Below are 13,375 nucleotides of genomic sequence, written 5' to 3' on the forward strand. Positions count from 1 at the left end.
CTTGTGCGACGAATGTACGCTTTCTGCATTTACCGAAGTAGCATTGGATTGAGCCCTTTCGAGATTTCAACACAAAGGACAGTGCCGCTTCTCTCACGTACCTCGCTCTGCGGTTATTTCCGCTCGCTGAGGCATTTTTTTTTTTTGTTTTCGCATCAAGGAACCGCGGCGGTGCTCGCGCCGTTTCGTCGTATCTCGAAACGCGTCGGCGCGGCAGTTTTCGACGCGCGAAAATCGTGGGAAAAAAACGCCGCATGTATTCCGGCCTTTACTGTCGTGAGCGAGCATTGAGGATTACCAATGCTCCGCCAAGCAATCACGTCGGGTGCAAGGCCATTTGGAAAAAAATATGACGCCCTGCCTTAACCGATCCGCTCGAACGTCCTTGCGTGGAATTTCAGAACGTGTGTGGCTCAGGATTTACGGGTTTCTAAGGTTTCAATTTACATCTCAAAGCAGCTGCCCAAGTTGCACCTCCTGCCACCTCGGTGACATACTTCACGCAGTCTCGTTAAGTCACAGAACCCGTCGACCAATCATTGCCCATGTAACATTTTGCAAATACCACCTGCCGAGGCACGTTGATAATTTTTTTGCTCACTCCAATTACAACGCCATGCCAATTTTTTTAGCGGAGTGGGCACTTTCATGTAAAAATTGAATAGCATTGTAATAACAACAGACACCTTTAGCAGACCGTGTTGCGTGTTACCTGCGTTATTGCAGTTGCGGGATCCCTCCCACCAGCAATGTTCCCGCACTGATTGGTCCCGACGGAGTGGTCATGGCTAAACTGGCGGGCAACTAGCGCCATCTGGCGCCCTCAAGGTTCGCCGCCATGCTTCGGGACCAATGAAGCGCGTGCACATTTCCGGTGGCAGGGATCCTGTAAATGCAGTAACGCAGAAGAAAAAACGCAACATGGTCTGCTAAAGGTGTCTAAGCTAAAGGTGTCTAATACTAACTGGTTCAATTTACATTGCCCAGACTGTCCGATGTATTAATGGTCGCTTAGCAAGGATAAAAGCGATTTGAAGAAAAGGATAGAATCCCATTCACAGCACCGTTGTAAAGCCTGCGGGGGAAAAGAACTTGTGCGAAGCAAGACTGATGAAAACAAAATATTAAAAAAGGATCGATTAGACAGCCCGGTAACAGCTGGAGGCATGATTTATCAATGCAAAAGGTAGTGATTGTGCAAGCAAAACCATCTACGTATTCCAATATACAGTATAATAATGAAAGAGCGTTCTTGATAAAACGTGGTGAGACACGTGCGTGCAAACATTTTGTGCGCTGATCAGATTACGTGTCCTTCGCGTGCATGTTTAGGTTCCTCTAGATTCTTATTCCTTATATTCACTTCCCTCCGCTGTAAATAAACAGTGGCAAGTAGCACCTGTCCTGTCTGTCTATCTGTGTGCGCTCTGTTTCGGTATTTAATCTCTTCAGGGTACACAAATAACAAACTCGTAGATAAAAGATATTTAAACGATCGAGATATGTGATGAACTCTAATTTTCATTCTTCGAGGCAAATGGCGTTTTGCGTGCCAGAACTTCACGCAAGCATTTGAATGAGCGGGCAAACAATACTCAGAGGGTGTGATATCGACTGTTAGACAAACCTCACAGCGTACTTTTATTTACCGATTGTCTTCTGAAAAAATGGCACTTTAATAGCACGTTCAGCGTCTTCTTTCTAAACGCCATGTATATTATATTCCTACTTTTGCTGCAAAATACTTCCTTTGTCCAGATCCCGTATATGTTTCCATTTCAGCCACTTTGAAATGAACCGAATGCGTCATAAAGAACATATTTTGATCTAGCGTACCGAATAGGGTCAAGGCATTCACCCCTTTCTCTATCGGTGTCGCCCAACACTTCTTTTTTCGCCCTTAGCAGAGTTTTTACAAATCTGCACTCAAGTTGGTTGAGGCCTCCTGCAGAGTAAAAAAATCTGCTTTTCTCCATGTAAACGCCATCCACGTAAAATGAATGAGGTCGTCACCTGTCGACCTTTGCTTCCTGAGGAATGCAATATCTGTTGCAAAACATCCCTCGAGCTATTGCCCCGTTTACTTCCCACAGTGCGGATGCCAGCTTCGCCTCAGCCGGCGCTAATTTTGTCGGATACAGCGCGAATATTTAACGAAGTGATCAGTTCTAAACAGTATGATATTTAGACAGTTTTGGTTTTGGCGCTTAAAGTCACTGAGCCCTGCGACACATTACAAAACGACATTGCGCCTGCGCTTTACTCGGAATGTTTGGGAATGACTGGACATTTCTATTCACGAACAAAAGGAAAGACAGGAAAGCTGAACTTTGCATAGCGGGGAGCGTGTACATCCGAAATAGCTACTATTTGTGATTTTTAAGCGTGCATGCGCTAAAACGTGTTTTCGGCGTAATTTAAAACGCGAAGTGTCATCGTCTGAAGCCAGCAAAGCTTAAAAAACCCCAGGTGGTGGAACTTTTCCGAAAACCTCCGCCACTGCATGTCTCCCATCCTAATTTGATTTGTAACGTTAAAGTGAATAAACCAAATGAATGATTCCAAGTTGGTCATAGGTATTGGTTGTGGCTGGGCAGCTTGTTTACGTAACATCAGCTGTGCTCATTAGCGCACGTTGCCTACACGATCACGGACTGTGCGGTTGTATCCAAAATTAGATTTGAAATGCTTTGGCTGTTTCCCATTTAGGCTTAATTCAAATAGAAATTAGTCTCTCATACACACAAATAAAACTGCAGCAGCATTCTCGTTGTCATGTAACCTGAAGTTTGTTGGACCCGCAGTAGATGTAAACTAATTTCATTACTAGAATAAAAACCAACTTCTTTTGTTTACACGCACAAATCTGCCTATCTCACTGACCTTTTCAGTTCACTGGCGTATTGACTGAGGTAGTCTTAGCCATATCATCACAAAAAATTAAGTCTGCGCATTTTCAAGCCAGTTTTAGGCAGAAATTGTTGCCCAGAAAGAACTTGTACTCCCAAACCAGGGCGTCCGTCTGCAATGTCACTCATCGAAACCAATGCATTCCGACTGTATCCATGCAGATTAATCGTCAATTCCTTCATTATTTTATATAAACTTTGCACTTGAGCGCATTTTCAGACCATTACACCCATTGGTCGTTAGCGTTCCCTAGTGCATTTTCAGCATAAGTTCGAGCAGCAAATGAGTAAAAATGTTCCAGACCGCGTGGCTCCTTCGTGGTTCCTAAGCAAAGCATTCAAGCTATTGTATAACCCCCAAACAAACAAAAGCTTTTTTTTTTTTTGCCGAGTGCCTTAGATATAATATAGGCTTCTGCCTTCTTTTTTATTTAAGAAATCTGTAAAAAGGTATAAAATGTCTTTAGGTTAATGAGACATACAAGGATAAATATTAGACCAACAAATAGTACAATAGAACGCAGAATGAATGGCAAAAATGTTTAACGGAAAGAATGGAGCACAGTCAAAATGAAATGACCGAAGGTCATCGAGTAAAAGAGACCGAAACCAAGTACAGCAGGAACGAATAGCCAAAGCAGGATAAAGGCGAATACTCTGGAGGACAAAACTCTACCAGAAAGATCGTATGGGTATGTGGTATATCAAACAGAAGATGTAGCTCTGGTACTACACAAATTGAAAACCATTCTAAAGAAACAGCTACTAAATAAAAAAGGCATATATAACTGAAGAACTCTCGAAATGCCGAAACATATTGTCATTGAACACGCAAAAAGGAATGTTTTCAGGCGCAACAAAGTTCAAGCAATATTCATGTAATATAATAAGGATGATACTGTATTTTTACGGTATATGTCTAGAAACGTTGATAAGGAACCGCAAGGGTAGTTAGGGAGTGTCAGAGAGTGAGATGAACTCGTAATACTGACACATTCAATACAAGACGACAAAGACGGACTAAAGGGATCTGAGAATGCGACGCTGAAGTGATTAATACCGAGGGAGAAAAAGTGAATGTACTACAGCGTCTGTCCTTCTGACCGGCATAGCAGTTCCTTGGTTTCGAAATAACGTTCGCATAACGTTTCGCTGTAATAACGAAGTTATCAAATGGGAAGTAGCTTGATCACAGCATCAGTTTGATGAACACGGCAGACACCTTAACTACGCTCACGGCGTAGTTAGGATAATCCCTCTTAACAAGGTTTCGTGCGGTACAGCTAGCCGTCGCTTTTTGCGTATTAAGTATCAATGGTTGCGGTCTTGATATACGAATCATGTATGGCAATATTGTCAGCTTTCCTCATCATCTATAGGCTTCATGTCTAGAGCCAGATCTGCATTTTAGACTATTTAAGAAACACATTCTTCAAAGAGAGTCAATAGCCACTGACTGCAAGCAGACTCCTTGGCGTGGCCCTGAAGTAAGGCACCCGCCTCAGCGTCAGGAGATAGTGAGTTCGACTACCACTGCCGACCTGTCACCCATCGGTTTTCTCAAATGTGTGCAAGCTACGGCCCGGCCTGGTTTTCGGCTTACCAGGGCTCATGGCTTGAGAAAGGAGCCCGCGCCTTCTAAGCCCACCACTGTGGGCCGTACGATGATGGCCACATATGGGCTTCTGCCGCCAGAGGCGAACATGGTTGCTCGATGGCGGAACAAATCACTGATCCATCGGCGCAACTTTATGGTCCGTGATCCAAGCATTTCACCCCATGAATGCGGAGAATACGCAGGGCGAAATCTTGTACCGATAGAAAACCCGGTGGGTACCCAGCGGCACCCGGGATCGAACCTGGTACCTCCAGAGTATAAGGAGGATGCTTTACTACAAGGCTACTGCTTCGGTAAAAACCGCGGGCGCCTCTGCGTGGCAGGCTCTAAAGTCAGGGTTCCCCCAACCTGTGGGCCGGTTCTGTTAGGGGAAGCACGCCTGGGAGCAGGCTCTTCATCTCCAGGTGTGGCCTGCGCGCCATTCACACTGTTTCGAACAGCTGTATGAATAGGCGGTTTTCGTGGCCGTGTGTGTGTGTGTGTGTGTGCGCGCGTGTTTGTGTGTGCGTGTGCGTGCGTGCATGCGGGCGTGCGTGCGTGCGTGTGTGTGTGTGTGTGTGTGTGTGCGTGTGTGTGTGTGTGTCCTTCCTGTGCTTGTCTACTAGGTTGCCCTCCTGTAAGTGATGGCCCGTGTGGCAGGAGCCCATATATGGCCTTTTTTAGAACCTGCTGACGCTGCTTCGAAGTTATAACCAAGACGACAATGAACCACCTTTTCCGAATGCAAAGCCGTAAGGAAATAGGTTTGGCCACCGAGGGGCGCAGCGGGGCTTACGGAGCTCCTCCCAAGATCACATCTCTGAAGACGCCCAGATTCCAGGTCGACTCACACTTGTGCCCATCTTTAGCGGTGAATGTCCGGAGGTGGGTTTCAAGCTAACTACCTCCTGAAGTTGAGACGGGAGATCTAATGGCCGCGGCTGCGGTGTCGTCTCGCCTGCCTGCACTTGCGCCTATGGGTCAGTGATTTGTTCTGCTATGAGACAACTATACGTACAACTCGTGCCGCAGAATCCCATATGTGGCCTTTAACTTTTTTTCCATGACCCCTTTCCAAGCGTTTAACCCTAGAAGAGCCGACCACCAGACCGGGGCAAATCTTGTGCCCATTGAAAATCCGGTAATAATCTGGCGGAACCTGGGATCGAACCTGGTACCTCCCAAATACGTGACAGATGCTCAGCAAAAGGCCATCGTTTGGCAACAAGGAGAGCATACGAAATATTTTTGCCTGTTGTTTAATATAGAATGGCAATGTATTCATAAAGATAATCGACGAGAAAGTAGAAGAAATAGCAATCACATACCACCGGTGTGATTCGAACCCATGACCTCCGACTTTGGCATCCGGTGCTCTATGGCCTGAGCTACGGCAAAAGTTTAATTTTTCACTTTCTTTGGCATTTATACGCGCAAGCCAACCTTGAGAGTGTTCGACAGCGTGACCCTCCTCCAAAGCGTCGGATTGGGAGCGTTCTGTGTTATCGCGAGTTGAGTTTGGTTTACAGGTTTTTAACCTTCCAAAGCGACTTATACTATGAAAGGCGGCGTATTAAATGACTCTATAAATTTCGGCTACCTGGGTTTCTTAAACGTGCACTCATATCGCACAGCTAATGGACGCCGTTTTGCCCATAGTGTCAAGTAGAAGTGATTTAACAGAAATGGTGGAAGCTTTGTGATAAATCTTTTAAGCTACCCGCAACGTCAAACCTGCCAAATCAAGGCCCTTGTTAAAATAATCAGGAACCGTATTACTGCGTGCCTCTCTGCGACGGAGGAAAACGAGGACAAAGTTGAGTGTAGTGTGTGATGTGTTATGACCGTGCACCATCAGCACTTGCGCGCTCTATTGTTCGCCTGTGGGCATGGATAAGTGCTGTGGATATGTGCTGTTGGTACAATGGCGCTAAGTGAGCCTGTTTCCATGAATCCTTTTGTGTAAGCCTGTTTTGCTTTGTTGAGACCCTGCAAATGCCAAATTGGCCCTGTCAAGGGAACGTCTAGAAAAATACTAAGAAATGTCCCCCTGCGGGAAATAGCCGGAAGTGCTTTCGTTCAATTGTTCACCCTTCCCGTCGAGAAGCGCTATCGTCCAGTGAGGAATGCCTACTGTCCAAAGGAGACGACAGAGTGACACGTCCGCTGACGTACAGGACAAGAAATGAGCAAGGTGTTTACAGCCATTAGAGGATTTCCCGGGAATGCAGAAAAGATTTGCAATTGTTGGAAAGGGACAATGCTGGGAGCAGTATGCGGCGGGCACGTGAACTTGGGTTTCTGAGAAGGAAATCCACTTACCGGAACCAGCATATTGAATCTTTGCTGAAGAATAGAAATGTACCTCCTCGCCGTTCCCAAGCTCTTCCCGCCAACAAGTGACCACGCCCAACGAAACAATGCCGGACCAGTCAGTGCATCAGACCATCAGTGCAGTGATGTGTTCGATTGGATGCTGATATCTGAGGGGCGTGCCCTGGAACTGGTTGGTCAGCATCTTTAGAGAGGGGCTGGACATAGGGGGTTTTAAGGACGCTGCAGAGCACGAAATCACGCTCTGAGCCCTGGGTAAACGGCTCATCCAGTCGCTTCTCGCTATGAACTCTTAACGCTTGCCATTTCGCTGATGTACCCTTCTTTTTCATGTAAATAATCATGTAAATAAGTTTTCTCAAAGTGCCATTAAACCTGCTTGTATATATTTTACCAACTTCGAAGATTCAATCCTTCATGAACCCGGAGTCTCTGCACGCTACCAAGTGAAGGCCGGGTCGACTTAGCCCCAGCGTCACGACAACTGGTGACCAGCGTTGGGATCTGAATCTACAAGCTACAACATCTGGTGATTGGAGGTGGATCAGAATCTACAAGCCACAACAACTGGTGATCGGAGGTGGCATCTCAAGCAACAAGCAGGAGCAACAATCGGCCAACAAGAGAGCAGCTCGAAACATCGATCGCATGTGTGGGTGAGTGCTTGGCTTTTCTTCTGATGTGGACCAGGTTCTAGAACAGGGTTAGATTTTAGAACTGGTAAAAAGAGTGTTGAAACGCCTTTAGGTTTGGTAGTTTGCACAGTTGTTTTGGAAGTAGCCGACACTCGGAGCGATCATGGACCTACAAAAGCTGCAGAAACCGGAACTGTTGCAATTGTGTGAGGAGTTGGGAATTGATACAAGTGGTTTGGCACGAAAACCCTTGATTATTAAGGCAATCACTGATTTGGGAATCGAAGATGAGGAGCTCAGTGAAGCATGGAACCTCATCGGACAAAAAAAGGAGGAGCAGCTCAGACAGCAGAAAGAGCGGGAAAAAGAGGAAAAGAGGCGTGAACTTGAGAGAGAAAAAGAGGAAAAGAAGCGTGAAATTGAAAGAGAAGCAAGAAGGCTGGAGCTAGAAATTGAGCTCCGGAAATTAGAACTAAAGTTGAGCAAGAGGTCGGCCAATTGTCCCCAGTTAGCGGTACCTCTTCTCAACAAGGAGGCAGATTTCAAGATGTCAAAGTACATGCAGCCATATGTGATATCAGGGGATATCGGTCTGTATCTGGCTAACTTTGAGCGAACCCGCGAAAAACTGTCCTTCCAGCGAGACACTTGGTCTCAGAGATTATTGACGGTTCTGCCCTGCGAGGCAGCGGAGGTTGTCGCGCGGCTAAGCAAGGAGGACGCGGACAACTACGAGAAGGTAAAGGCTTGCCTTCTGAGAAAGTATAGGCTTAGCGCCGAGGCGTTCAGACAACGTTTTCAGAACGCTACTAAGTCCAGGGACGAGAGTTACCCTGAATTCCTATACAATTTAAGAGTCAATTTGGGCGAGTGGCTAAAGAGCACTGATTCCTACAGTGATAGGGACGCTGTAGTCGAGCGAATTCTTTTGGAGCAGTTTTATAACTGCCTCCCAGAAAAAGAAAAAAATTTGGTTACAGAACCGAGGCGACATTAAGTCGGCAACTGAAGCTGCCGAACTCATTGAGGAGTATGCTTCGCGCCGACAATTCAGCAACCCAGCAGTGGATAGGCCCCGCAATCCCAAGTTGAGTGGGAATAACCGTCAGAAAAGGCACTTTGCTCGATTTGCAAACGAAGAAAGGAAGGCTTCTTCAGGCAAACGCCCTAGAAAGGACGGCAGTGAGAAAAGTGGGGAAGCGACCAACGCGCAGAACACAAAGAACAAGCTTGGGGCTAGGAAGCCGCTCACATGCTTTAGGTGTAATGAGCAGGGTCACATTGCCGTCAACTGCCGGAAAGAAAAGATTGCTTTCTCGTATGTCAGTGACTGCGATGAAAATATGCAGCTTTTGGAACCCTACCTGCATGACCTAGTAGTCAATGGGAAACCTTGCAAGGTACTGCGCGATTCGGCTGCAACGATGGATGTTGTCCATCCGGCGTATGTGTCGCCTTCCGACTATACAGGACAGTGTGCATGGATCCGCCAGGTAGTGGAGGAACAGAGTGTGTGCTTGCCGATCGCGAACGTGGTCATCGAGGGCCCTTTCGGCGAGTTAACAACCGAGGCTGCCGTTTCAGGAAAGCTTCCTAAGTGCTATCCGTATTTGTTTTCCAACAAATCGGACATGCTACTGCAAAAGAGGGGCATCCTTTTCGGAGACAGAGTTGTGCAAGCCTTAACACGTTCAAAGGCGCGAGAACTAGCTACACTGCTCACACCAGAAAATTCCACAGCGGAGGAAACGGCAGTTAAAACAGTGGTCTATGTGGAAGATAGCGGGTCAGAAAACTTTGAGAGCGAGGCATTTCAGAAAAGTCAACATGAAAGTGAGCTTGATAAGACACGGAATGAGGACGTTCTTGAGAGTAACCTCTTGCCGCCAGTGTCTAGTAATCTCACGAGACTTCTAAGTGGAACCCGAGAGGACTTAGCTATGGAGCAAGTCAATGATCCCAAGATACAGGAGCTTCTCAAAAAGACGGAGCAGATAGGAGAACTAAAGAAATCTCAGCTGTCCGATCTGGGCGAGCTAAAAACAGAGTTTGAGGCCTGCTTTGTGGACAGGCCACGCAGGACTGATTTGACTGAGCACGATATTGAGCTGACTTCAGACGTGCCAGTACGACCAAGGTGCTACCGATTTTCTCCAAGGCAAAGAGAAATTCTGGATAGGGAAGTAACTCGCACGCTGGAATTGGGAGTAATAAAACCCTCGGAAAGCGATTATGCTTCGCCTATGATCTTAGTAGAAGCTCCAGGTAAAGACCCTAGGCCTGTGGTAGACTACCGAAAGCTAAATTCTCTCACCAGGGATCAAGTGTATCCCATTCCGAATATCGAGGAGGGAGTAGAACAGGTCATTAGAGCGGCATATGTGACTACGCTGGACCTTACTCGAGGATACTGGCCAGTACCGCTCACTGAACGCGCCAGCAGATACGCGGCTTTCGTCACTCCGACGGGCAGCTACCAGCCAACAATGATGAGTTTCGGGCTCAAAAATGCTCAATTTTGTTTTTCCCGACTCATGGATAGGGTTTTAAAGGAGTGTGAAACATTCGCGGTGCCTTATTTAGATGACATTGCGGTTTTTTCCGACTCATGGGCGGACCATATGGTACATCTAAGAGCTGTATTGAGCCTTTTGCGTCAAGCTGGACTAACCGTAAAGGCCGAGAAATGTTGCCTGGCAAGGGTGACCGTGGACTACTTGGGTCACAATGTAGGTCAAGGTTTCAGGAAACCCAGCGAGATTAAGATTTCTGCGGTAGCAGACTACCCGCGGCCGAGCACGAAGACGGAAATTCGAGCATTCCTGGGTCTGACTGGGTACTACAATCACTACATACCTAACTATTCAGCTTTGGCCAGCCCTCTGACCGACGCTCTCCGCAAGACAGAACCGACAAATGTAGTCTGGGACGAACAAAAGGAAGCCTCCTTCGTAAACCTGAAGGCTGTGCTGATTAGCCGTCCGGTATTGCGAGCTCCAGACTATGACCGAGAATTCACGGTCCAGTGTGATGCCAGTGATCGAGGGCTAGGTGCTGTTCTCTGCCAGAGAGATGACGACGGTAATGAGCACCCCGTGCTCTACCTGAGCAGAAAACTGAGTTCTAGAGAGAGGGCTTATTGCACGTCAGAGAAAGAGTGCGCTTGCATTGTATGGGCCATTCAAAAATTGCAGTGCTATCTTGGAGGGACCAAATTCACCGTAGAGACGGACCATTGTCCCCTGGCGTGGCTGCAAACTGCGACATCGAAGAACAGTCGCCTTCTGAGGTGGAGCTTGATTTTACAGCAGTACAATTTTGAAATAAGATACAAAAATGGGAAGTTAAATGGGAATGCGGACGCGCTTAGCCGCTGTTTCTAAGCGGTCCGAGGTGTTCCTCATCATGTATCCAAATTGATAATCAGGTTTTTTTTTTCTCGTGCGCTTGTATAAGTGTGGCTATGTAAAGCAGCACGTTTGGTTTTCTAGGCATACGTGGGTCCTGAGCGTCTTGAGTGTGGGCTTTTCTCGAACAACGATGGCAGTTTTCTTTTAACCTGGTCTCTTCAGACGGGAGCCGAGTGCTTGCTTGGACATGTGGTTGAGTTTCAGACAGCTCAAGCAATTTGGCCTACGACAATCAAGACAACGCGACAAGCAGCATCGAGCTTCAAGCATTCATGTGCAGGCCATTAAGTCGTCTCTTCATGCAGCAGCTGCGACTGCTGCCCTCCGTGACTCTTCTGGCGGGGGAGGAGGCTGTTATGACCGTGCATCATCCGCACTTGCGCGCTCTATTGTTCGCCTGTGGGCATGGATAAGTGCTGTGGATATGTGCTGTTGGTACAATGGCGCTAAGTGAGCCTGTTTCCATGAATCCTTTTGTGTAAGCCTGTTTTGCTTTGTTGAGACCCTGCAAATGGCAAATTGGCCCTGTCAAGGGAACGTCTAGAAAAATACTAAGAAATGTCCCCCTGCGGGAAATAGCCGGAAGTGCTTTCGTTCAATTGTTCACCCTTCCCGTCGAGAAGCGCTATCGTCCAGTGAGGAATGCCTACTGTCCAAAGGAGACGACAGAGTGACACGTCCGCTGACGTACAGGACAAGAAAGGAGCAAGGTGTTTACAGCCATTAGAGGATTTCCCGGGAATGCAGAAAATATTTGCAATTGTTGGAAAGGGACAATGCTGGGAGCAGTATGCGGCGGGCACGTGAACTTGGGTTTCTGAGAAGGAAATCCACTTACCGGAACCAGCATATCGAATCTTTGCTGAAGAATAGAAATGTACCTCCTCGCCGTTCCCAAGCTCTTCCCGCCAACAAGTGACCACGCCCAACGAAACAATGCCGGACCAGTCAGTGCATCAGACCATCAGTGCAGTGATGTGTTCGATTGGATGCTGATATCTGAGGGGCGTGCCCTGGAACTGGTTGGCCAGCATCTTTAGAGGGGCTGGACATAGGGGGTTTTAAGGACGCTGCAGAGCATGAAATCACGCTCTGAGCTCTGGGTAAACGGCTCATCCAGTCGCTTCTCGCTATGAACTCTTAACGCTTGCCATTTCGCTGATGTACCCTTCTTTTTCATGTAAATAAGTTTTCTCAAAGTGCCATTAAACCGGCTTGTAAATATTTTACCAACTTCGAAGATTCAATCCTTCATGAACCAGGAGTGTCTGCACGCTACCAAGTGAAGGCCGGGTCGACTTAGCCCCAGCGTCACGACAGATGCCAGACTGATCCTTTCAGTGTCTTCTGCCTTGTATTGTGTACATTTTCTCAATGCCATCTTGCGACTGAATCAGAACGGCACTGAGTCCAAAATTACTGGCATCGGTATGACTATCCGCGGCAACATGTTCATCAAAATGGGCTAGTATCAGGGTGGCCTGCTTCCTCGGCGCAGCCAAAGGAACATTTTCTCCGGTAAGAAGCGATATAGGCTCGGAAATCACTGAAACATTCACAACAAAACGCCTGTAATAAGCAGAGTCCCAAAAACCTTTTACGGACTTTTTGCCGGTTGGGCGCGGGAGCTTTTGTACAGCAGCAGTCTTCTAGGGATCTGGTTTCCCTCCCTCAGCACTAATAACATGGCCAAGAAATCGGAGCTCCTGGAATCCGCAATGGCATTTCTCTGGTTTTATTGTTAGTTGGGATGAGCGCTATTCGCAGTCGGTCTAGGTGCTCCTCGAAACTAGCCACGAAAATGACATCGTCGAGATACACAAGCATGCTTGTCACTTCAATCAAGAGAGTACTGTATCAATCATTCGTTGGAAGGTTGTTGGTGCAGAAAGAAGCCCGAAAGGAAGCCCTTTAAATTTATAAAAGCCGTCGGGGTGATGAATGATGTTTTCTCTCTGTCCCTTTCGTCCACTGCAATCATCAAGTAGCCATTCTTGAGGTCAAGCGACGAGATATATTTTGCATTGTGTAATCGGTCCAATCCGTCGCCAATCGCGGGAGCGGGTATACGTCGCGTTTTGTCGCCTCATTTACCTTCCCATAATCGACGCAGAAACGCAAGGTGTGTTTTTTTCTGCACTAACGCTACAGGCAAAGCCCACGGGCTAGTAAACGGCAGCACCACGTTGTCGGTAAGCATATACAGGTGCAGTCAAAAGTAAATGGAAGGTCCGACAGTGTGGCAAAACCGCGTCGCAGCTCTTTCTAACGCCAGCTCTGGTAACTGATTAGCTCGGTCGCTAGGAATCTGCGTGCGCTATCAGCACACCTTTATCTGTGGCGTAAAGGTGGTCACTTTCGGCAGCTGTAACGAACGCTTGTTGATTTTTACATGCGACGCCATGGACTTTTCTGGCGCTACCGGCGACGTGTTTGAAGAGCGATTCGCGCCGTTTGAAAAAGTCGGCAGCTGGCGCGTGCGGCCATGGG

At 47.3% G+C, this 13,375-nt stretch overlaps 1 protein-coding gene across 1 annotated transcript in view; it reads right to left on the reverse strand.

Moving 5' to 3' along the window:
• The window catches only part of LOC146179755 (serine/threonine-protein kinase pim-3-like), a 43,401-nt gene extending 38,787 nt beyond the window's left edge, over positions 1-4,614 (reverse strand). Inside the window, exon 1 of the mRNA XM_084580271.1 lies at positions 4,558-4,614. Coding sequence (XP_084436397.1) covers positions 4,558-4,614 — 57 coding nt within the window. The remainder of the gene's footprint in view (positions 1-4,557) is intronic.
• Positions 4,615-13,375: the final 8,761 nt, after the last annotated feature.

Source organism: Amblyomma maculatum, chromosome 9 (assembly GCF_055883805.1).
Source record: "Amblyomma maculatum isolate TAMU_Amacu chromosome 9, ASM5588380v1, whole genome shotgun sequence".
Lineage (NCBI taxonomy): Eukaryota > Metazoa > Arthropoda > Arachnida > Ixodida > Ixodidae > Amblyomma > Amblyomma maculatum.